Raw genomic sequence first — 23,830 nt, forward strand, 5'->3', positions numbered from 1 at the left:
TTCCTATTTTATCCTATAATCATACAAAACTAATTAGTTTGGCTTTTCACTTCTGTTCTATTATAATACAAAACTATCCTTTTCCTCTACTCAATTTTTTCAACCTTCATTTATTAATTAGCCATCCCCATACAACTCCATGCTCCACAAGCAAAGCAGATAGAAAAGGAGGAGATATAATATGAATTACGTACTAACTAATTGATTGAATCGGATTGAAAAAAAAAATAGAATATTTACATTATTTTTTAATGCTTGCGATGAATATGAATATTGCACATCACCGTCTAGAATATGACCAACTCTATTAACTTACAACCATGCTAATCCCTAGGTGTATACTATATGCTATATATAGCCTATTATGTTAAATTCGAAAGTTCATTCACTAATAAAAAATTCTTGTTACCCTTCACTGCAAAAGCTTGTACGACCATTTTTTATAGATTCTCACAGCTTACTGACATTTTACCTTCCATTCGAAATATCATTACCTAGTTGGATTCATAGTTCTCTTTAGAAACTTATTGCTTCGTTTCTGCAGTTGTAACAAAAGTAGAACAAGAGAAATGGACTAGCTAGTCACAAGTATGTGTATGCATGGCCCATTAATGTACTACATCATGGCAAAATTATTGGATACATATTAGATAAAAAATCTCTAAAGATGGCCACAAATATAAAATTTTAATTATCTGTAACCATTAATTAACCAAAATATAATTCAGATAAAGTTATAGACTCTACAGTATAGTCTTATAATATATATAGCAATAATTGAAATATATTGTTGGAAAATGGGGTTGAGGATTAGATATTCGATAGAGACATTTGTGTGATGTTAGCATTTTTTTCTCAAATCGGTAATGCATGCATACTTTAAAAGAGAGTAGTTACTCTTCAAATCTCGAGTTGGATATGGTCTCCGACTCGATCGGTAAGCTTTTTGTGAGTCGGGCTGCAGCATGATTGTCATTCCATGGTCAAACTCGAACATTGTGAGAAGTCTTCTCAAATACGAAAGATGTTTTAGTAGATGCTCAACGATCACATGAACAAGAACTTACTAAATCACTTGGAACTTTGGAAGAGTTTGATTATGATTGATGTCATGATATTTAAGTTATCTTTTATAGAGATACATACATCATACATACAATATAATTTGTATTAAAAAAAAATAATAAATGATTAGTTTTCCGGTCTTTGGTCCAAGTGATCTATACGAGTTTTGAGCATGTGTAGCCGTAAAGCCGTTTTACGTCATTTCGGACCGGAGCCGTGTTAACGTTTATAATTGTTAGAATCGAATCATAAAAATCTATACAGTAGGAACAGGTCGGTGTTTTCAAGCTGGAAAAAACCACCAGATGGATATATGAAGTGTAATTATGATGGAGGAATTTCAGCGTCAAGTCAAGCAAAAGCGGGTTGGATTTTTAGAGACACAAATGGAACTTATCAAGGATCAGGTCAAGTGATACATGGAATAATTAATGATAGTTTGGAAGCAGAGATGCAAGCGTTATTACTGGCAATGCAGAGTGCATGGACAAAAGGGTATAAGAGATTGATATTTGAAGGTGATAGTCAACAACTATTGGATTTGGTACTATGCTACAAACGGAGCTTCAGGTACTGCAATTGGATAAGAGAAATACATCTATGGCGTGATCGATTTGAAGACTGTGTGTTTGCTTGGACATCAAGAAACAATAATAAGGTTGCAGACTCTCTTGCAAAAACAATTACTATTGGTGATGGATACACATACCATTATTATGTACCAATCTCTATTGTAAATTTCCTCCATGAGGATAACATTGCTTCATCAATATAAAAGGGTTGTTTGTCGAAAAAAAAAAAAAAATCTATACAGTAATACTGTAGAAGAAAACATATAAAGAATTAAATTAACAAAGAAAAAATATTAATTATACAACAATATTTTCTAAAAAAATCTAATCAAGTTTTATCATTAAAATTTATAAATAACTTTTAGATAAAATATTTAAATTATTCAATGTATTTTATGCCTATAATCAAGTAAGGTAAAATTTAATCAAATTTTTAAAAATATATTTCAAAATCACATTCAACCTATAATCGCCAATCAATCTAATTACTCTAATTTCTTTAACAGTTAACGTTTGTCTACATTTTTGTCACATAGGCAAACTCATGTTTTACAATTATATTATGATGTTATAGTAATAGATGATGCCTTTGATTTTGAAATTTTTTTGCTGCCATAAGCGAATGTTCTTTTTCTTTACACTGAGGCTGCACTGTTTCGGACATGTTCTTGATGCAAAATTAATGCGTTTATCGATGTTAAAATGGGATATTTTGACGTCACTGAATGTTCTATATCATCATCAGCCGCTCATCCGTCGACCACTGTATCACTTATGTAATAACACACTCCACAAAACATTTGGTGAGTTCGGTTTATATGCATTTATGGTGGCACTGAGAGTTGCTTTTTGCTGGACGTTTACGAGTCTAGACCTATCTTAATCAGCAACTTCAAATCGGTTGCCACTATTTCAACTTAGTATTCATAAAAAAATTATAAGGAAAAAAAATTATAAGGAAGGATGTCGTCTCATTTTCTTGATTTCCAGTTTGTCGTATTAAGTTAAAATTTTAAATATATTTCATCACAATATGCATGTAGTGCGAAATTTTTATAATGCAATTTACTAAAACACTGCTTTTCCAGAGCAATATAAAAAAAGTTCATACGTATTATTTCAGAAAATTTATAATTACAAGAACTTAAGTTTTTTTTTTTGAAACTAGAATTTAAGTTTTTTTGTTTGTTTAAAATATCTTGCATTAATAATACTTCTGTTTTAGAGCATCTCCAATGTAAAACTCTATTTTTTTCTTCAAAATGGAGTAAAAGTAAAAATTGAGTAAAATTGTTCTAACCCTACTCCATTTCTCACTCCATAATGGAGTGATGAACAAACAAAAAAGAGATTACTCCATTTATAGAGTAAATTTCATTATGGAGTGAGATATGGAGTTGGGTTGGAGTATTCCTTACTCCATATTCACTTTTACTTTATTTTAGAGGAAAAAATGGAGTAGGGATGGAGATGCCCTTAGATTGGTATCGTAATTCGTTTTGCAATGATAAACACTTCATTAGTTTTCTAATGCATTTTTAAAAGTATACTCATAGTTTACTTAACTTGAAAGCATGCAATATTTTTTTCGAAGATTCCTTGGTGTATTATGAATGAATTAATTGAAAGCCATTAAGTTTGACATTTTAGGCACTTGCGTAATCGCATGCGCATTTGCAAACCACTAATAAAAACCAAGGATCCCACTTTCTTGACCGATGGCGGCTGTCGTCCAATCCATTCACTTCCACACATAATGCTTTGTTGCCGATGCTTCACTTATCTTCAACACTCATTATGTATATGATCCCCCACCCCAGTTTTACTCTACATCTAAAAGTATATGTGTTTTTTTCTAGATGCTTATGAGAGTAATGATCCTCTTTCACCAATAACAATGTATTTACTTTCTAAGATTCCGAGCGTTTTGTTTAGTTTATTTTGTAAATATGTAATAAAAGTATAATACTAATGATTTTCTTTTTAAATACGAAGTTTTGTTTAGAAAGATTGAAATGCAATATTCTTGCAATGAATCTTGATCATATATTTGGAATAGTGAAAGCGGCCGTGGAATAAAGGTTGATGAATGACAAAAATAGAACACAAATTGCTAACTGACATGTTAAATTATATCTAAACAAGAAAGATTATAATCATTTCCCTAGGTTTCAACGTATCCCTCCGTTCCCCCTCCGTTCCCGAAAGTAAGATGTTTTAGATTTTTTACAGATAGATTTTCTATATGTTTAAGGTACTTTTTTATACTTTTAAGAAACATTAAATGAAAATATTTGAATGGATTAAATTTCATTGATGAAAAGTTATTGGAAAGTGTATAATAAAATTAAAAAAATTAAATTATAAATATTTATTAAATTCTTAATAAGCGTGAACACTTTAGAAAATCTTACTTTCGGAAACAGAAGGAGTATATGATAACTGATAGTCTGATACCACAAACACAAGTCCATTGTTGTTTCCAATATCGAAATATAGGATCGGTCTTGAAATTTATGAAACATGAAAAAATTACGGTATAAAAACTGAATGATCCAAACATATATATGTTTGGATAATTTGGAAATTGAATGATCCATATATGTATATATATATATTATTATTAATCTGGGGTATTATTTTGGACATGTAAAAGGATCTATACTATACTAAAAGGGGGATATAAGCCATGGAGAGGGTGTCCACATAGGATAGAAAAATCAACCAATCAGAGAACCCGAAATTGCCATGTCATCTCATTTATTTTTCGTAAAAAATAAAAAAAACAATGCGAAGGTGAGAATCGAACCCGGGTTGGTATGATATATATATAGAACAGTTACCACTAAGCCATTGACACTTTCTTGGACACATATAAAGAACCACTAAGTATATAATCACAAACTTTTATGTACATTTACAATAATATGAATTCAACTTTCAAGACTCCGATACTTTGTTTTGTTAAAAAAAAAAAGTAAGTGGCTAAGTTAATATATTCTTAGAAAGTGTGAGAACGTTGACAAATATGAAAAATCATAGATTTTTGTTTTCGTGACAAAGTTAAGAATTTTGTAAAAGTAAGTTTAACATATAAATTTTCGTGACAAATATGAAAAAGCATATATTTTTGTAAAATTTTGACAAAACAACTCAAAACATACTTCTCTAATGTCTTAATAAAATATTATTTAAGGGTGTAATAATTAAATATATTAATTCAATAAATTTTGTAATTTATAGACAAAACAATAACACAACAAATTTTGAAACATTTGTTTAACCTATCGATTTTTTTTCATGAGAATCCAACTAAACAAGATAAAAAAAATTAGATTTACAAATATTTAATTACCATTTTATTCAATTTTGATTAATTTCAAATTGTCATAATGTATCTTTTTGAAGTTACAAATATGAAAAAGCATAGATTTTTGTACAATTTGACAAAACAACTCAAAACATATTTTTCTAATGTCTTAATAAAATATTATTTAAGGATGCAATAATTAAATATATTAATTCAATAAATTTTATAATTTATAGACAAAACAATACCACAACAAATTTTGAAACATTTGTTTAACCAATCGATTTTTTTTTTCATGAGAATCCAACTAAACAATTAGATTTACAAATATTTAATTACCATTTTATTCAATTTTGATTCATTTCAAATTGTAATAATGTATCTTTTTGAAGTTACAAAAAAATAATGTTCTTTCTTTATTACACTAGCATTGTATATAGATTCTATATACACAAAATAAATATAATATAACAACATAAGCTTGCTTTCCCCGATTCATATGAAAACTTTTTAAGTTATCCACCAAAGCAAATTAATTAAATCAATGAAATTGTTAAAATACAGCAAATTAATATATAATTTTATTTTAAATTAAATTATTTAAAAAGTGTATTTTCGTTAAAACAAAATAATAAATAAGTAAAACTGATTTGATGGTAATTTTTATGATATATATATATATATATATATCAATTCTGTGAAAGAAATAGAAGCTTAATATGGAAAAAAATCTTAAATACAAAAACCTCTAAAAATTAACAAAAAAAACTAATAAATTAAACTATGATATCACTTAAAAGCTTCTTAGACCATATTAATAAAATATTTAAGCGATAATTAGACAAATTTGATTTTTTTCCAGCAAAAAATTTATTATTAATTAGCATCAGTTATTTCAAGATGTTTAAGAAATGGTGGACAAAAAAATAAGATGGACATTAATGATATATGAACTATGAATAGTACTTTGTGAAGGAGACTTAGATAACATATCTGCACATCCATTTCCAGTCCTTTTTGATGCTTAAATTCAATTTTTTCAGAGTAGTTATTCCACAAATAGATCGTATGAGATATTGTTTTGATATGTAGATTTGTTTTTTCAATGTTAAGAAGATTGATAACTGTAAAAATGTCTCTTTCGAATATGATATGTCTATAACTGAGTCCCCAACATGAGACAAGTTTGTTTAAAAAGTAAATAATTTTATTTTTCTTATATTATATAATCAATATATATTATTTACTGATAATAAAAATATAGTTATTCATCTATCACAAATATCTATGCAAATATGTGAATCAAGTACAACAATCAAACAACATAATGATTTCCACAAAGAAAATTTAAAAAATATATTTATGTTATGAAGTCATATTTTATATTCTTTAAATAATGTAATACAATATTATACATTATTTTTTAGAATTGAGAAATACATATATCAGTTAGACAAATTAAGCGATAATTAGACAAATTTGATTTTTATTTTGTGAGTAAAAAGTTTATTATTAATTAGCATTACTTATTTCAAGATGTTTAAGAAATGATGGACAAAAAAATAGGATGGACATAAATGATATATGAACTATAAATAGTTTTTTGTAAAGCTGACTTAGATAACACATATGCACATCCATTTCCAGTCCTTTTTGATGCATAAATTCAATTTCTTCAGAGCAGTTATTCCACAAAGAGATTGTATGAGATATTGTTTTGATATTCAGATTTGTTTCTTGATTGTTAAGAAGATTGATAAGTGTAAAAATGTTTCATTCGAATATGATATATCTATAACCGAGTCCCCAACATGAGACAAGTTTGTTAAAAAGTAAATAATTCCATTTTTCTTATATTATATAATAAATATATATTATTTACTGATAATAAAAATATAGTTATTCATCTATCACAAATATCTATGCAAATATGTGAATTAAGTACAACAATCAAACAACATAATGATTTTCACAAAGAAAATATAAAAAATATATTTATATTATGTGGTCTTATTTTATATTCTTTAAATAATATAATACAATATTATACATTATTTTTTAGAATTGAGAAATACATATAATATCTTATCCGCGCGTAGCGCGGTTAAAAAATCTAGTTAGACTAATCTTTAAGAGGAGATAGTTCATAGATTGACCATTTATCTGGATATTCAAATGAAAAAAAAGCCCGAAAGCCCGAAATCATGGTCTTATATTCATGTGGGCACAAGATGAAGTGTAATGGAATGTCTTTAAACCATGGTTAAAGTCCACATACCAATAAAATCCAAAGTCCGCGTACCAATAAACTACCTTGTGATCTTATACACATATATTAGGCACTTAAAATTTAAAGATTCAAACGAATGTTTCATCAAGTCTTCCCTAAAGCCGAAGAGAAACCTTTGATCATTAGTAAATCGTTGATGACAACTATGAACGAAGAAACACGACCTGAATTTCTTAGTTCAATGTTGTAATACTTCTAAGATGCTAATATGGAATTACTCTCATATATCTCTTCTAAATAGAATGAAAAGGAAACTGCGTTACTTGTTCTTAGAAATGTGGACCAACCTTGCTTCTCTCCCGGAAAATTGCTCGACACAGCAAGCGTGTCGGATAATAATTCTTGATTTCCTGTCGTTTCGTCCGAAACAAATCAATATATTCGTTAATATGTTAGTGTATTATTGGCCTTATTGCTACATAATAATTTATATTTTTTGAAAATGAATGTGACTTATTTGAGTTGACCTAATGAATATCTCTAGGAAAGCCTTATCCCTAACATTAAAATTTTATTATACCCTTATTATTTGTATTTTAGTTTTTTAATCTGCTTAATTAAGTTTACATTATAGCTAGTATCCTAAGTTACGAATATCTCTAAGGCCCTATGCACTACCTAAATTAGCGAGTACCATTAGTTATGAACATGGTGAGCTATGATGATTAATGCCGTAGAACCTGAAGTCCTGAATACTATGATTAGACACAACTTTGAAAGTAACTTGATCTTGTACCAAAAGTTATTTTAGCTTCAGTTTATATTTTTATACAAATTTCTTTAAAATCTGAAGTTAAATTTTAAATTAGAATCCTCTTAAAATGGAGTTCAATTCTATCATCGAAATCAGATATCATGTTGACTTTATAAATAAAATGATAACGATTTTAAAACATTTAGATAAATCATATATCTGATATTGTAAACTGAAGCAAAAGTTTTTATATCTTACCTATTTTAAGTCTGATGTGGTAGTTGATTTAGACTTATACAAGCAATAGCACCCCTTAGTGGTCTATTTTTAAATACCAGTCTATGCTATGCTATGCTTGATTTCAATAAACACTATAAAACGAAATGGTTGAACGTGGCCAAGGAAACTCAAAACTGCTAAGCTGAATTTGTTTTATGATCTCTTAGTAGTAAGTTCTGAACTACTGTCTTAGCAAAACTGTATAGTTAAGTGATGGTTGGAAAATGAAAGATGTGACTTACAGAACTGGAGAAGAGCTTACCAATCCTCAGGGGAAAGTCAAGGATCACCTCTTTGTCATAAAGAAGATTTCCCTTCTATTTACAACCGTCACTATGACAACTTATGTTTTTGTTTTTCTTTAAAAAAAAAACATGCACACAGAAAATATAACCATAAAGTAAAGGAGGTAAACTAATAATCTAAATACAGTTTATTATGGGTTCTTAGAAGAAGCATCTGGTATAGCAGGGGCTTTGCAAATAGGGCAAGAGTTCTTCATAGACAGCCATTTCTTGATGCACCCACCATGGTAGTCATGACCACACCCTTTAAGCTCTCCTAACTCTTCTCCTTCCACGTACTCCTCCTAATCATTACCATTACCAACATCACACCATTAGCCTATCTTTTAACTTCATATAGCCTTCCACTTGCACATAAAAATGATTTAGAAGAAGCAATCTTTACCAGGCAGATTGCACATTTTCTTTGCTCATCCGTTTGATACAAAGGGTAATATGCGGTCTCTGACAAGCAACTGGAGATTGCGTTGTTGGATAGACCAGTGTTGACACTCCCAATCCTTTCTCCCAGCGCAAGAAGCTCCTGAAGTGTGTCAATCATTTTAGATATAAATATCAGTTGCAAGACTTCTAACTATGTAAGGCTTACAAAGAATTAAGTGTGTTGTAAAATTAACCTCGTAGGTCATGTCATCTATGTCCAGCCTCATGTCTCTGTGGTGATCAAGCATATTTCTGGATCCATGCTGCAGATGATGATCTACAACCATAAATCCCTGCATCAAAATAAAAAAAATATTGAGAGGCTGGTCCCATCACTTGCTACTAGATATGCACTATATCACATTGGCTTGAGCTTCGAAGCTTAAGTTATTATTGGTAAGTTGTACAGAAAAGGATAACCAGACCTGAGATGAAAACCGTTCATGGAGAGCAGCTTCATCGAAAGGAGGCTGAAACCTCTCATAAGAACTCCTGCGTCTCCCTGGACGACCACTGCTACGCCATGAAATGTGTGGTGGTGGCCTTAGATGCCTAGAAGGGTATGTCTCATTAACAAAATGAGACCTGTCTGAAGAAGAAGATGCTACATGTCCCAACCGCAAACTGTTTGATGAAGCTCTATAGGTAGGTGTTGACCTATGAGAGAAGCGGGAGCTGCTTGCAGATTGCGTTGAAGTTCCAGGGAAACAGTGTGAAGCTGCAGAGTTTCTGTTTCCGGTTATCCCCTGGTGATAGCCAGAGGTATCACCAGATGTGTTGTTGACAACACTTCTCGCAGGAAGAAAACTACTCGTCTCTGGACTAAAGCCATTTATATCTGCAAGATGAGATGTAATGTGGTTAATGAATGTAGAAAACAACACCTCAAGAGGGACCAGGTGAAGTTTGCATACCTCCAGGAACTGGGGAGAGTCTAGGATAGTTCCAGTCCTTATCTCTGTTAGATGCCTGACCAGGAAACTGACCTGAAGTAGGATGCTCTACATTGTGGTGTGTAGGATGAGTATTAAAGCCCGTCTCTAAATTAAGTATAGGACGGCTCCGAACATTCCTTGAAGAACTCTCTCCTCTGATAGAGAGATTATTACTTCTATGAGTTGGGTCCATGAGCCACGGCATGTAATGAGGATCATGATCATGAGTTATTGATTTTCCCATGTGCAACTCCGAGGGGAAATGCATGTCTGAGGAAGCTATGTCACCGTGGTACTGGCTTGAGCTACCCATTTCATAGATGGAAGAATCATATGGGGCTTTCCGCTTCAGTGATCCTCTCATATTTTCCATAGGTAGATCAGAATAGCTATCATTTGACCATGTATGGCTGTTGCAGTTCGAAGAAGATGCAGATGTCACATAAGTTTCATGCGGAGCAGAGAAAGTCGCAACTGCTGAGCTCATGAAAGGAACATGGGATGGGCCCGAAGTGCCTGGATTGTAGTGTGGCCTCTCCACACCATGAACTGGAGCAGTGTAGGCACTTGGTCCTATAGAAGAGTTCCAATGTGAAGAAACTGGCACTCCTTCACTCAACAAGTTTTCTGCTAGATAAGCATGCGGTCTGTTGTTCTCACTGGTCCCAGATCTTTCTGAGAAAACGTGGACATATTAATAATAACATAAGATCAGAAATTTCATGCACAGGGAAAAGGTAAAGGATATATATATGTGATGGTTATAACATGTTGCCTCCTAATTCTCACTACCTAGTGAAGCCGAATCTACCCATGAGGGAGAACCACATGGAACTTCTTAACCTAAACATAAGCATGCATCATCAACTCAATATCTCTTCCAAAAGTTGAGTCTATAAATGGAGAACGAGGTTCAAAGATAGAAATTCGAAACAGAGTAAAGATCTAATATGAATGTACGAATAGTTACCTAGACTCGTATATGGATGCTCTGGGTGTATATGATTCCAGCCTTGATCATGTTCATCATCATCAAAAAATTGGGATGAACCAGGAAAATGTCTGTGCCCCATGGCTGATTACACAAAGCTTCAACCTGCACAGAAAATCATCTCAATATTTAAATTTATCTACAAAAGCATTTGCAAGCTCAGAAATGTTTTTTTTTTCTTTTAATTACTAAGCAAACTCAATAGTTCATTTACATATAATAACATACATGTATTGAGGTTGAAGAGCATCAAAAGAACAATAAATATAAATCATTTGATGTGATCATTTCACCTTCTATCAACACATACCAACGATGATGACTTGTACATTCAAAACAAAGTAAGATCGATCGCAGGAAAAGTCACCGATGGAAAAGCAAACAGATGATCGGTGACGAGATGTTAAAAAAGAAAAAAGACATATTGATTAATTGCAATCGCCTCAGCATATAGATACACACAAACCGTTATACGAACACGAAACCTCAGCTCAAACAAAGGATCGGATAAGAGAGAAACATACCACAGAGCGCGCGCACGGCGATGGAGGAAGGAGTAGACCGATCGAAGGAGGAGGAAGCAAAGGAGAGGAATGGATTCGTACAGATGACGCAGCTTCTTAGAAAAGAAAAGGAGAGGTTTTTGAGAGAAAAAAGTTGCTTCCTTTTTTTTCTTTTTATTTGTTGCAATGGAAGAGGAAGAGGATCGGTTTTTATATTTAAAAAAGAGAGAAAAGCAAATAATCATATCATCAAAGGAAAAATTAGGACGAAACATGCGATTAATAGCGGCGGTTGTGCACGTTGCCGGGAAATTTAGACCATTTTCACCGGCTACCGGTGGAACCCGTTCAATGTTCTTTTGCCGACTACACCCATTTATTATGTGTCCCTGACTCGTGATTAGGCATATTCCCTGTTATTATGGGTTGCATTTTTCAAATTTCAAACCTTTCACGACAGGTCGAAGCTGATGAAGAAACCTTTTTTTTTTCTTTTCTTTTGGTTACTTGATAATGGGCCTATTTTAGATGGGCCTCGACTGGATTTACCAACAAACTTGTGTGTCCATCTTATTATATACTTTATGATTTGTTATTTCAGAAGATGACCTTTGTACGTATATTCAAGAAAAGTGACGCATTGTTTCGGATACCGTTCCGTTTGGATCGAGTATTTCGGATTTCGGATATTTTATTATAAAAGTTTAGAACCTGTTAATTTTATATACCGGGCCGGATTCGAATATCCCTATTTCGGGTTTGGGTATTTATAGTGTATACTTTGCAGATAAAAAAATTAGTATTTTGTAGGTGCTTAAAAATGTGGAGAAAAGAAATATTGTAATGGCCAGAATGAGAAGAAAGTTAAGATGTACCAATGAGATCTCTTTACACATCTTTATTCTTTCTTTCTTCTTCTTAATTAAGAATTCACCTCACACAAACAAACGTGCTTTGATCTCACTCTTGAAATCAGATGCAGAAGAAAAGCAAAGCTTTTCAAAATTTTAAGATCTCTATAGAACCACTAGGAAAACTTCGATGCAATCAAATTCTACATAATTAAATCAATCTCAATTTTAAATAGGCTTAGCTTTGTTTCAACAATTTCAACAGATTGCACAGTCGGCTAAACTAAATGGAGAATGAGAGATGTAGATTTAATGTTATATATATGTATGTTCGGGTATCCGATATAATTAACCGATTGGGTTCGGTTATCCGGACATGCTCATATCAAAACATGTTTAACTACTTTGCTATTTTGGTTGTATCGGGTAAAATACCCAGACCTATTTTGAACCATTACAAAATCAAGTTCTTTATATCTTAAAGTAGTAATAGTGAATGGTAATGTCAACACAAAATAAGTGTTCACTTTCATGTACGTTGGACTAGAGTTATCCGATTTTAGTTTATTACTTTAATCTCTTAATCCTCTTCATATTGCTAACCTGAATCAGATGAAACTTATAAGTTGAAGTATTGAACCATTGTAGAGTATCTAAATCTTTGTAACATTTTATTTTCTGAAAATGATGATGGTAATAAAAAAGGAAAATTAAAAGCAGGCAAAAACAATATGATTTCATTAAGATTGTTTTCCCCGATCACACAAACATTCATTCACATATATCCCCACACTGATGCCAGAAATTAGAAAAAGACAATAAGAAATTGAAACTTGCCAAATTTGTACACACACCATAACAACCATTTTGTAATTGTTTTTCTTAGGCCGCACTTCTGAAGGACCCGAGGGATTTGGAACCGGAAGCTCTTAGGACGAATTGGTGGTAAAATGCAGCAATCGCAGCTCCAATGAATGGTCCAACCCAGAATATCCACTGTAAATAAAATAAACCAAAAAATACTCAATTATTCTCACATCATAAACATTAATTATAGTGTGATTGGCTTCTACTAAAAGAGACATACGTGGTCATCCCACGGCTTGGACTCGTTGTAGATAACCGCAGCTCCGAAACTCCTTGCCGGGTTAATTCCTGTTCCGGTGATCGGAATAGTGGCCAAGTGAACCATGAAGACCGCAAACCCTATCGGAAGTGGCGCCAACACCTATTACATACAAGTATAATTAATTAGTAGCTCGAGTTATATCATATGTTAACTAACGTTCTTGTAATTACTACTTGATGCTAAAAATACTTACGGGAACGTGGGAGTCTCGTGCGTTTCTTTTGGGGTCTGTGGCTGAGAAGACAGTGTAGACCAGGACAAAAGTTCCGATGATCTCTGCGGCGAGTCCAGTCCCTGTGCTGTATCCGTCGGCTAGAGAGTTGGCTCCTCCGCCGTAACGCACGTAGTAAGCGCTTTGGAAGGCTTTGACAAACCCAACTCCGCAAATCGCACCTAAACACTGAGCCACCATGTATAGAACCGCTCTAACCAGCGATACCTTCCGGGCCAAGAATAAGCCGAACGTCACCGCCGGGTTTATGTGACCACCTTCATAAAGTTTGGGGTCAATATCAAATAAACTATAAATGAAAGGGTATGTTTGTTAAAACTGAACCGGACCGGTTTTTGTATATTAATACCTGAGATACCGGCGGTGCAGTAGACAAGGATGAAGATCATGCCGCCGAAAGCCCACGAGATACCGAGGATTCCGACGCCTCCGCAGTCGTCGCCTCCTGCCTTAGTGTCGGAGGAAATCTTGTAGCCGATGACAGTCAAAACGGTGACATATAAGAAGAGGAGAGTGGCTACGAACTCGGCGATGACTGCTCTGTATAAAGACCACTTCGTGAGCTCCTCCGCATCGAAAAACGGAGTAGGCGGTGGGTCTTCGTAGTCCCTCGCCGTGACTCCCTCTGCTCCTTCCACATCTTTAGCCATTTAATATATTTCTATTTAGGAAAAATGTGTTTTTGGTTATTATGATGGTGAATAGATGAAGAAAAGTTTGTTTATATAGAGTGAGTTTATGCATACATATGAATAATTGTAAGCTATACGTATATTGTTATTTGATTATATTACAATAATGTTTTCATTGGTAGGTTATGGTTATTCTATTACTCGTAAATGAATGTAGAATTATATATGACGAATTGACGATTATGATTATTTTGGTGGAAAACTAGCTTGCACTAATTAATTACCTAGCTAGCTGTCTTGATATATAATCTAAAACCATACTAATCATTGCTCCATAATTAATATTATCTCTATTTCCAAATGATAGGTTTATGTTTTCGGGTATATTAAAACATATATTGAAATATAATTATAAGAAACATTTTATGAGATTAACTATATTTAAAAAAATAAATTTATAGTAAGTCGACAAAGACAGTTTTTTTCAAAAAATTATAGTTTACATCGATCTTATTGAAATAATTTTTAAAAATATCAAATAGAAAATGCAAACAAAGAAAAAAAGTTCGAGAAGAACCCTCCGCCATAAAACCCTCTCTCGTTATCTAAATATATTAGTATTGCGTAATAAACTATACTTTTTGGCAAGCAGAATTTTCATATCCGTTTATTAGCAAAATGATTTTCATGATATTATTTACATAGTCAAATAATCAAACTGTTGAACTATATACTACCTTTCCATCTAAAAAGTATTTTCATAGCAAAAAAGAGATTGTAATATTAACTGAGGATAGTTAAATAGTTCTTGTTTTGCCTTTATAAAAAAAAAAGTTATTGTTTTGTTAACAAAGGTAGAACTCGACTTTATTTTGGTTAGCCCTTTTTCAACTTAAACGAAAATTGGTTTAAACTAATGTTACTGATCTTTTATACTTGATCTGAACTTATTTAAGATTTGGATAATGTAAAAGAATAATTGTGGAGCTATTAAGAACAGCGACTTCTTAATTCTAAATGTATGGTAGATAATGGAGTTTTATGGTTAATTAAACTTAGCCTCGCCGCCCCACACCTAAATGTAGCTATCATTTGGACCGACCCTAATATACTATATGCGTCTGTATTTTTTCCCTTGTCCTATGTCACGAGCTGTGTCCATCCCCTACAATAATATAGGCTGTCACTCTTTTACACAAAAAAAAATATAATATGAATCTTATCATAAAGTTATAAGTTGAAAACTTTGAGATAGCCAGATAAGATTGATTAGAGGTAAAAGTTCGGATGATGTCGATATATTATACCATTCTTCAGTTGCTGCTTGTATATTGTATCTACAATCCCTCTCTAAAACGAGCAAAGTAGCTGTCGATAAAACAAAAACTCATAAGTTGATTGATCTACATGATGTTATTAGTTAGTTTCAGTAATTCTATTTTGTATCGCCTAAATTCATCTATATCGTATACTTAAAGCTGTTACAACTTTTTCCGTCTAAAAAAAAAAAAAAAGCTTTTTCCGTATAAAAAATTGGATTACTAAAAGAATAAAGAAACATGTGAAAGTCCAAACAGCCACACAAGCAGAAGCTTAACGACAATAAAGCACCGAAAATCAAGACGTAAACAAAAGCTCAAGATAAAGACAGAGGAACCACACATCAGCACTTATCTATTTGTCGAAATAATTATTTAGCCAACGAGGACAACCTTGCGCTTGCGCCAAGACGGTAATCAAAGGTCTACGACAATTTTCGCAATCTCATAAGCTCTTCTATAAATTGTAGTGAAAATTACAGAGGCTTATCTTTTGCGAAACTCAATAACATTTACCTCCATTTCACTTAAATGGTGTTTTAAGAATTTTTTACTTCATTTTAAATGATGTTTATAAGTTTTATACAAATTAAATGTTATTTGGTGTTTGTGACTCTTTGCATTATACAATATCCCTCCATTACAAAAAATACAGATTTTTAGATTTTTCACATATATTAAGAAAACACATCAAAACAAGTAAAATATATTTTTAAAAACTTTTTTTTTAGAATGTAGATCTTTATAAAACGGACGGTGTATAATGTTTTATTGGTTAAATTAACTATAGTTATTGATATTTTTATAAAAATGAATTAAATTAAATAAATTAATAACTTTTTTAATCGGTGTGAAGATTCTAAATGTTGTTTATTTTGAGACGGACAGAGCAAATAAAAGACTTCCGACGCAGGACAAATATATACTGTATAGTCTCAACCTATTTATAAAACTGGGTGATAGAAAAAGTCTATTTTGGGTTAGCTGCATTACATTAACATAATAATTACACGGACAGGATAAAACAAACGTCCTCTATTCAATGGTTCTGTTTCCACTAAAGGTCAAAATATTGTGGACGTTCGATGTGCGGCGTGGGTCCAGTATACCGCCCCATAGCTCGGACAAATGTATCGGCACCGCCCATGCAGATTAAATCCAACTTCGGTTCCACTCAACCACAACTATAATGCCACGTACCATAGACCCCACAAGTCGTCAACAGTTATTTGCTCTCTCTCTCTCTCTCTCTCTCTCTCTCTCTCTCTCTCTCTCTCTCTCTCTCTCTCTCTCTCTCTCTCTCTCTCTCTCTCTCTCTCTCTCTCTCTCTCTCTCCTCAATTCAATTGCAATTTTCTTACGTATATTGAACAAAAAAATATTAGAAAAACTGAACATAGACAAAAGGACTGTGGTGTTTATGGCTAATGTTTTGCCACGTCAATATAACCTTATCGTTTTAGCGACGCCTCTCTGTTCTTATTGGAGTAAATAATTCCTTGTCAGCAATGTGCACTTTCTCGCTCTTACTTTATTTTTCATCCTTTTTAAAACATTATATATTACCATTAGTAAGAATTCAAAAAATACATAGATGTTAGGAATAAAGAAAAGATGAAATTCACATAAAATGGTTGACAAAAAAAAAAGAAAAGAAATTCACATAAAATGACTTTTTCATCCTTGTCGCTTTCTATTGAAAATGTAAAGCCTCAAACATTCGCGTACTTATATTTTTACGAGACTAAGCATGAAAAGATGCAAGAATAATCCAGACTAAGCATGAAAACACAGGAATAGTGTTGTGACACGATGTAAATAAATACTTCTAATGTTTACAAATGATGTTACGAATATTTATCAAAACTTCAAACTACGTATGCATGTGGCGGGTACAGCTTATACAGATAAGGCATGTTTGTATGATTGCATTGTATCATATGAATATTTATGAAGTTTACAAAAAAAAAAAAAAAAAAAAAATTTATGAATATGTAGTTATTTGTTTTAAAATAGTATTTATAATTATCATTATTATTTCTGTTCATGCCTTGCTTTTGCTCACGTTTTAATAATGGTTTTTGATGGTTTGTCAACGGTCAAAATTTAATGACGTGACATGGGGACCTCGATCTCTCAGTATAGCAATTCATAAGAAAATTTAGATTTAAATCTAAATTTTCTTATAGCAATTTATAAATAGTAGTGTCAATTATACAGTAACACTAATCAATAGCTCACTCTATATAAAGAGAACCTTTTACTCATCTTCTCACAACCACAACAACAACAATTCATAAGAAAATTTAGAAACATCATACATACATGGCGAAAGACGTGGAAGGAGCAGAAGGATTTGCGGCGAGGGATTACCAAGACCCGCCGCCTACACCATTTTTCGACGCGGAGGAGTTGACAAGATGGTCCTTATACAGAGCCGTCATCGCCGAGTTTGTAGCCACTCTTCTCTTCTTGTACGTCACCGTTTTGACTGTCATTGGCTACAAGATTTCGTCCGACACAACCGCCGGTGGAGTTGAATGCGGCGGCGTAGGAATCCTCGGCATCGCTTGGGCTTTTGGTGGCATGATCTTCATCCTTGTGTACTGCACCGCCGGTATTTCAGGTATTACTAGACCAAACCAGCCCGGTTTACACACCCGGTTCAGCTATTTAAAAACATTACAAGTCGACCTTTTGTTTTATCATTTATTTAACTTTGGCCCCTTTTATGTGAAGGTGGTCACATAAACCCGGCGGTGACGTTCGGCTTGTTCTTGGCCCGGAAGGTAACGTTGGTTAGAGCGCTTCTATACATGGTGGCTCAGTGTTTGGGTGCTATATGTGGAGTTGGGTTCGTAAAGGCCTTTCAAAGCGCTTACTACGTGCGTTACGGCGGAGGAGCAAACTCTCTAGCCGACGGATACAGCACAGGGACAGGACTCGCCGCAGAGATTATCGGAACTTTTGTTCTTGTCTACACTGTCTTCTCAGCCACAGACCCCAAAAGAAACGCACGTGACTCCCACGTTCCCGTAAGTATTTTAGCAGTCAAATAAATTTAGTAATTTTAGATTATTAGGTATTAGGTAACATGATATATAGTTTGATACTAATGAATTAATATCAATGATGAAATGAAAAGGTGTTGGCGCCACTTCCGATTGGGTTTGCAGTGTTCATGGTTCATTTGGCAACTATTCCGATCACCGGAACCGGTATTAACCCGGCAAGGAGTTTCGGAGCTGCGGTTATCTACAACGAGTCCAAGCCGTGGGATGACCACGTATGTCTCTTTTAATTGAAGCTAATGAGACAGATTATATTGTTTAATGGGAAAATAATTGGAAGTTTTTTGGTCTAATTTCAGTGGATATTCTGGGTGGGACCATTCATTGGAGCTGCGATTGCTGCATTTTATCACCAATTCGTCCTAAGAGCTTCCGGTTCCAAGTCACTCGGATCCTTCAGAAGTGCGGCCAACGTTTGAATTCAACCACACACACACAACAGAAGTAGTTACTCTTTGTGTAGTATTTCGGCACATGATTTTTAAAATATGCCCTCCTTTTCCTCATGCGTTTTTCTTTTTTTTTGGTTCCTCTACTTCTATTTGTATGAATTCCAATCAACGGAGTCTAGTGTTTTACGTTTTCATCTTCGCAATGTAAGTTCGTTTACTTAAGAACAAGTCACTTTGCTTAAGCTTATTTGATCTTCCATCTTCCAATCCGCACCGGATACTTAGACTAACCCGTAAGAAAAGCGTTCAGAAATGAATCTTCAATGGAGATTTTAAAAGTGGATGAAGAACAAAAACCCCTACGCAATTTTTGAGGCCGTAAGTCTTTTGCCAGGAGCAAGAGCACAGTATAGAAAATGTAAAATGAATGTTACACTGCAACTTCTTCTATAAACCACAGTATCTATCGTCACTCTACTCATAAACCTTATGCATTATGTACTAGTGATTACACCATTTGATGAACATTGTAAGTAGTCTTGCAACAAAAAGCTGCTGCAATACCATTTCGATTCCTAGGCCAAAGTTTCAACCATTTCAATTTAAAAGTGATCATCAAAAGTAGCAAACCACAGCATACGACAAAACAACAAAACCAAAACTGACTTGTTCTTAACCGAAACATAGAAGCTAAATAAAAACACAGAACCGAACACAAACACTTCTCCGTTTTATCCTCAATTCTCAGGAATCTCAACCTCACCTTCTTGAATCTCCTGCTGAATATCCTTGGGATCTTTCCCATCAACCGTACACCCAACAGACACGCAAGTCCCGAGAATCTCCCTCACGGTCCCACTCAGCTCCTTTGCGATAGATCTCGGCCTCATGATCCTCGCGATCTCGATCACGTCATCGAACGAAATGTTGCCGTTGTGCTTGATGTTCTTCACCTTCTTCCTGTCTCTCTCCGGCTCTTTCAACGCCTTGATCACCAGCGCCGCCGCCGACGGAACCACCGTGACCTTAGCCTGACGATTCTGCACCGTGAGCTTGACGGTGACGCGTAGGCCTTTCCACTCCTTGGCGGTTTCTTTCGCGATGTCTTCTCCGATCTTTTTGGGGGCGAGACCGAGCGGACCGATCTTGGGGGCTAGAGAACTCGCTGCTCCGACTTCTCCTCCGGTTACGCGGACGTACACGTCAACGATCTGGCTTGGGTCCAACTTCGGCGGCATGGCTGTCTTTTGGTGGTTTCTTCTTCTCGAGGAGGCGCTTGCTTGAAGAAGAAGAAGATGGGGTTTTGAAGAAGATTCGAAGATATGGAGTCTCGAAACTAGGGTTTACGAAAATGGAGTTTTAATGACGAATTTACCCTTGTGTATTATTTTTTGATATCCATTCGATGTTTTTTTTTTTTTTGTTGCAAATTATTTGATTTTTTTCTTAGGATTAATTAATCGGGTTTAGAAACAGTTCAACAAAAATAATTCGGTTTTTCGAATTTTGATATATAGATTTAATTTACTTTTTATTCAGATATTTATACATAGAAAATTTAGTTTTATTTGGATCGGTTCAAGTACCATGTTATTTTGAAAATAAATAAAAAATCATTATACATCATTTTTATTCAGATTGGGTTCAGGAGTTTATATTATTTAAAACAATTAAAATAACATAATACACAACATAAAGTATACTAAACTGAACATCTAAATTAGTTGTTTTTATTTTAGATATTTATTTTAATTACTGAGTATTTTATGATATTTATGAAGAACTATATTAGGGGTTGGTATGAATCTTTTGAGTTTTAATAAAATCTAAAATCTAAATTGTATTAGGAGTTGGTATGAATCTTTTGAGTTTTAATAAAATCTAGAATCTAAAATCCAAAATGTTATTGAAGAAAGCGCAGTTGAATATATGTTGATTTCAGTTAATTTGGTCTCAATTTATTTTCCAGGTTGGTTTGCATTTGACTTTTTGTCCAACCTTAATCTTAGACTTAGATTTGTATTCTTTGTAAGACTAATATAGGCTGATCACTAATAAGTGGCTTTAAACAAAATCCATTTGAAGAAATTCAAAGAAAAGAACAACATCATATAATGATCATAAATTGATCTTGGTTGGACTTGGCCTGTTTACGATGAGATAGTCCTCATAGTTATACCCACCCTCTAGCCATGAAAGTGATTTAGGGGGGTTATTGGTAGAAGAATTCAAGAGGAGTTATTAAATTTTGAGATTTTATTGTTATTGGTTTATGGATTTTTAAAATTTAATTAGAATCCATTGTTATTGGGATGATGACTTTTAAATTCCACTCAAAATCTTTTGTTATTGGAAAAGTTTAGTTTTCATTGATTTTAAGATTCTATTAAAATCTATTGTTATTGGGATGTAAATTCTCTTTTTTTATACTCATAAGACTAAACTTTGAGAATATCATCTATACCAATAAGATTTTGGAAATCTATGCAATAAAATACACTCGCATACAAAAACACACAAAAATTGAACAATGAAATAATACAAATCACAACTTTAACATAAAAGTAGGAAAAAGATATTAAAAATTTAATAAAAGTAAAAAAAAATAGTTTTAAAAACTATTTTTGAAATTCAAAAAGAATTAAAAAAAACAATTTAAAAAAAAAATCGAAACCTTTTATATAAAAAGTTCAAATTTAAAACCATATATTTTAAAATTATAAAAAAATAACTTTTATTTATATATCTATATATTAAAAGGTACAATGACATTTTGTCTTTTTAATAATTGAAATGATTCTTTTTTTCTTTTCTCCTATTATACCATTAATTTCTTACCTTAAAAGTTGATAACAATCAATAGAATTCTATACACAAGTAATGAAAATCTATGTAAGAATATTGGATAAAATTTGTCAAATCTAGTTAACTTGTAAAATCTTCTCAACTATTGAAATCATCAAATTCCATTAAAACAGCAAAATCTATATAGATTTGGTTTTAGATTTGATCCTAAAATAACCATTCTACATTTACTATATATATAAATATAATAATTCTTTAAATGAAATTATTATTATAATTTTTTAAAACAATATGTTATTTTATTTCAAACTTATTTAAAAAAAATATTTTGAAATCCAACATTTTTTCTTGAAACTATTTTTAAATTTATCATTTATCATTTTTAAATATTAATTTAATTTTTAAAATTCTAAACCACAGTTCTCAAATCAAAATCTTCAATTTAGATTAATTTATCTTAGTATGTATCTCTTTAACAAAATATTTTGGTCATTTTTTTAATTTGTATGTGATGTATTTATAATAAAAACATTTTTAGTATTATCTTAAACTTTTGTTTAATAAAATAACATATTTTAATCTATAGAGTTTTTATATATAAATTAATAATGTTAGAAAAAAGGAAAAGTGAGATTCCTATTTATACAAATAGGAATATTTACAAAGAAAAGTTAGTTTATTGGCTTTCGCTTTTCCCAATTGAAGCAGAGATGAAGAAAGCAGTGATGGATGCATCTTCAAGTTATCTCAAACCAACAGAGACGAAGAAAGAAGGAGATTCGGGAAAAGAGACGGCAGAAGCCATGGACGTCGTTGTGAATTCAAAGCGGAAGGCCGAGTTCGAGCCTGAGGAGGAGGAGGAGGATGAATGGGAAGAGAGCGATGGTGAGATTAGCGAAGCTGAGATGTTACAGGCGCCTGAGTGGGATGTAGACAGCTTCGATGGTGTAGAGTATTACTCCTCTCCGGATGTGCAGCTTTCCACTTTATCCGACGAAGAGGAGGCCATAGAAGACTACAACATCATTAAACGCCAGCTTATCAACAGCAAGGTACGTACGACCTCTTTTTTTTTTTTAGGGTTTGAAATCATATGAAATGATAGAGTACAATTGTGTGTTGTGTAGGGGTTTTACGCTGATCCAAACCGAAAGCATATCTATCACTACAAAGGCATCTGTCCAGTGGGTTTGGACCGGATCGCACTTCCCGACAGAACGTTTCGTGATTACTGGGAAGAGATGGTTCATGTCTGTCTCGAAAGACACAACCGAGACAAGGCTAGTTCTGTTTCTCTGCTTTTGTTCAGACAAGTAGTAGTTATATATGTACATTGTGTGAATCATTTTTTTTTTAAAGGATCCCAAGGTGGAGTTCGTTGAAGTCGTGAGAGGTCATTATCGCGGAGGACCCAGATCCAAGTCATACATTACTTTTATGGCCAGGGAGAAGCCAGATGGGCCACTTGTTGAGTATCAAGCCAAGGCTATGGTTACTCTTGATAGAAAGAGACACCCCATCCTCTGCAGACCCACTCCTCCTACACCAAACCCTTAAGGTATGTAGTTAGTTTGGATTAGCTTTGTCCACGATGAAACATCTATGTCTTTTATGATTTTGGTTTGAAGATGGTCACCCTATAATGGTATTTCTGTTTCTGTCATATACATGAAGGGTACTATTTGAATATGTAAATCTTCATGTGCATGATTCTAGACTAATGAATTAGTAAAACCTGCTTTTGCATACCTCTTCTAGTAAAATTAAAACAATAATTTTGTTTAGAAAATCGCTTGCTGCAGCTTTAAAAAAATATAATTTAAATAAATACAACATTAACTTCTTTTTTTTTTGTCATCTTGGTGGAACTCGCGGCGAATGGCGTATCATGGGAAGTTAGATTTAGTGGTTGTAACATTTTTTTTAATGGTTGTAACATTTTAACTTAAGGTTCTTAATACTTTTTGTACTCACTTATTTTTTGTTTAAGAATGACTGGACCTTTGATAGGGTGCGCACCTATGATTTTTCAA

The 23,830-nt window shown here is 33.0% G+C and overlaps 5 protein-coding genes across 6 annotated transcripts; 2 read left to right on the top strand and 3 right to left on the bottom strand.

The window, feature by feature from the left end:
* Positions 1 to 8,484: 8,484 nt before the first annotated feature.
* On the bottom strand, positions 8,485 to 11,731 carry LOC106441063 (E3 ubiquitin-protein ligase MBR2-like). Of its 2 annotated transcripts, none has more exons than XM_048775692.1 (7): positions 11,389 to 11,731; positions 10,844 to 10,969; positions 9,853 to 10,548; positions 9,364 to 9,776; positions 9,133 to 9,231; positions 8,901 to 9,038; positions 8,485 to 8,799 (listed from the first exon to the last, which is right to left on the bottom strand). In XM_048775692.1, exons 2-7 carry the CDS (start codon positions 10,944 to 10,946, stop codon positions 8,647 to 8,649), a joined length of 1,602 nt encoding a protein of 533 aa, XP_048631649.1. In that variant the 5' UTR covers positions 10,947 to 10,969; positions 11,389 to 11,731; the 3' UTR covers positions 8,485 to 8,646. The 2 variants fall into 2 exon arrangements, with proteins under 2 accessions (XP_048631649.1, XP_048631650.1); XM_048775693.1 differs by lacking the exon at positions 11,389 to 11,731 and adding an exon at positions 10,666 to 10,716.
* Positions 11,732 to 12,951: 1,220 nt separating this feature from the next.
* Positions 12,952 to 14,253, bottom strand: LOC106392705 (aquaporin PIP2-2-like). The gene is given in 4 exon segments (NM_001315990.1): positions 12,952 to 13,214; positions 13,306 to 13,446; positions 13,541 to 13,836; positions 13,929 to 14,253. Coding segments are annotated over 4 exon segments (852 nt in total). The 5' UTR covers positions 14,230 to 14,253; the 3' UTR covers positions 12,952 to 13,100.
* Positions 14,254 to 17,672: 3,419 nt separating this feature from the next.
* Positions 17,673 to 19,239, top strand: LOC106392712 (aquaporin PIP2-2-like). Its single transcript, XM_048775694.1, has 4 exons — positions 17,673 to 18,155; positions 18,269 to 18,564; positions 18,675 to 18,815; positions 18,900 to 19,239. The coding sequence occupies exons 1-4, from the start codon at positions 17,855 to 17,857 to the stop codon at positions 19,017 to 19,019; spliced, it is 858 nt and encodes a 285-aa protein (XP_048631651.1). The 5' UTR covers positions 17,673 to 17,854; the 3' UTR covers positions 19,020 to 19,239.
* A 325-nt stretch (positions 19,240 to 19,564) lies between these two features.
* On the bottom strand, positions 19,565 to 20,488 carry LOC106392722 (60S ribosomal protein L12-2-like). Its single transcript, XM_013833524.3, has one exon. The coding sequence runs from the start codon at positions 20,228 to 20,230 to the stop codon at positions 19,730 to 19,732; it is 501 nt and encodes a 166-aa protein (XP_013688978.1). The 5' UTR covers positions 20,231 to 20,488; the 3' UTR covers positions 19,565 to 19,729.
* Positions 20,489 to 22,444: 1,956 nt separating this feature from the next.
* LOC106420027 lies at positions 22,445 to 23,830 on the top strand. The gene is made up of 4 exons (XM_013860865.3): positions 22,445 to 22,849; positions 22,925 to 23,077; positions 23,157 to 23,355; positions 23,698 to 23,830. Exons 1-3 carry the CDS (start codon positions 22,508 to 22,510, stop codon positions 23,352 to 23,354), a joined length of 693 nt encoding a protein of 230 aa, XP_013716319.1. The 5' UTR covers positions 22,445 to 22,507; the 3' UTR covers position 23,355; positions 23,698 to 23,830.

The sequence above is a fragment of the Brassica napus genome, chromosome A3 (assembly GCF_020379485.1).
Source record: "Brassica napus cultivar Da-Ae chromosome A3, Da-Ae, whole genome shotgun sequence".
Taxonomy (NCBI): Eukaryota; Viridiplantae; Streptophyta; class Magnoliopsida; order Brassicales; family Brassicaceae; genus Brassica; species Brassica napus.

Coding starts and splice junctions, on each gene's coding strand:
- LOC106392712 (XM_048775694.1), top strand. CDS start 17,855: ATGGCGAAAGACGTGGAAGGAGCAGAAGGATTTGCGGCGAGGGATTAC. Junction 18,565..18,674: donor CACGTGACTCCCACGTTCCC/GTAAGTATTTTA, acceptor TGAAATGAAAAG/GTGTTGGCGCCACTTCCGAT. Junction 18,816..18,899: donor CCAAGCCGTGGGATGACCAC/GTATGTCTCTTT, acceptor GTCTAATTTCAG/TGGATATTCTGGGTGGGACC.
- LOC106420027 (XM_013860865.3), top strand. CDS start 22,508: ATGAAGAAAGCAGTGATGGATGCATCTTCAAGTTATCTCAAACCAACA. Junction 22,850..22,924: donor GCCAGCTTATCAACAGCAAG/GTACGTACGACC, acceptor TGTGTTGTGTAG/GGGTTTTACGCTGATCCAAA. Junction 23,078..23,156: donor AAAGACACAACCGAGACAAG/GCTAGTTCTGTT, acceptor TTTTTTTTAAAG/GATCCCAAGGTGGAGTTCGT.
- LOC106392722 (XM_013833524.3), bottom strand. CDS start 20,230: ATGCCGCCGAAGTTGGACCCAAGCCAGATCGTTGACGTGTACGTCCGC.
- LOC106441063 (XM_048775692.1), bottom strand. CDS start 10,946: ATGGGGCACAGACATTTTCCTGGTTCATCCCAATTTTTTGATGATGAT. Junction 10,549..10,843: donor GCATCCATATACGAGTCTAG/GTAACTATTCGT, acceptor ACGTTTTCTCAG/AAAGATCTGGGACCAGTGAG. Junction 9,039..9,132: donor TAGATGACATGACCTACGAG/GTTAATTTTACA, acceptor GACACACTTCAG/GAGCTTCTTGCGCTGGGAGA.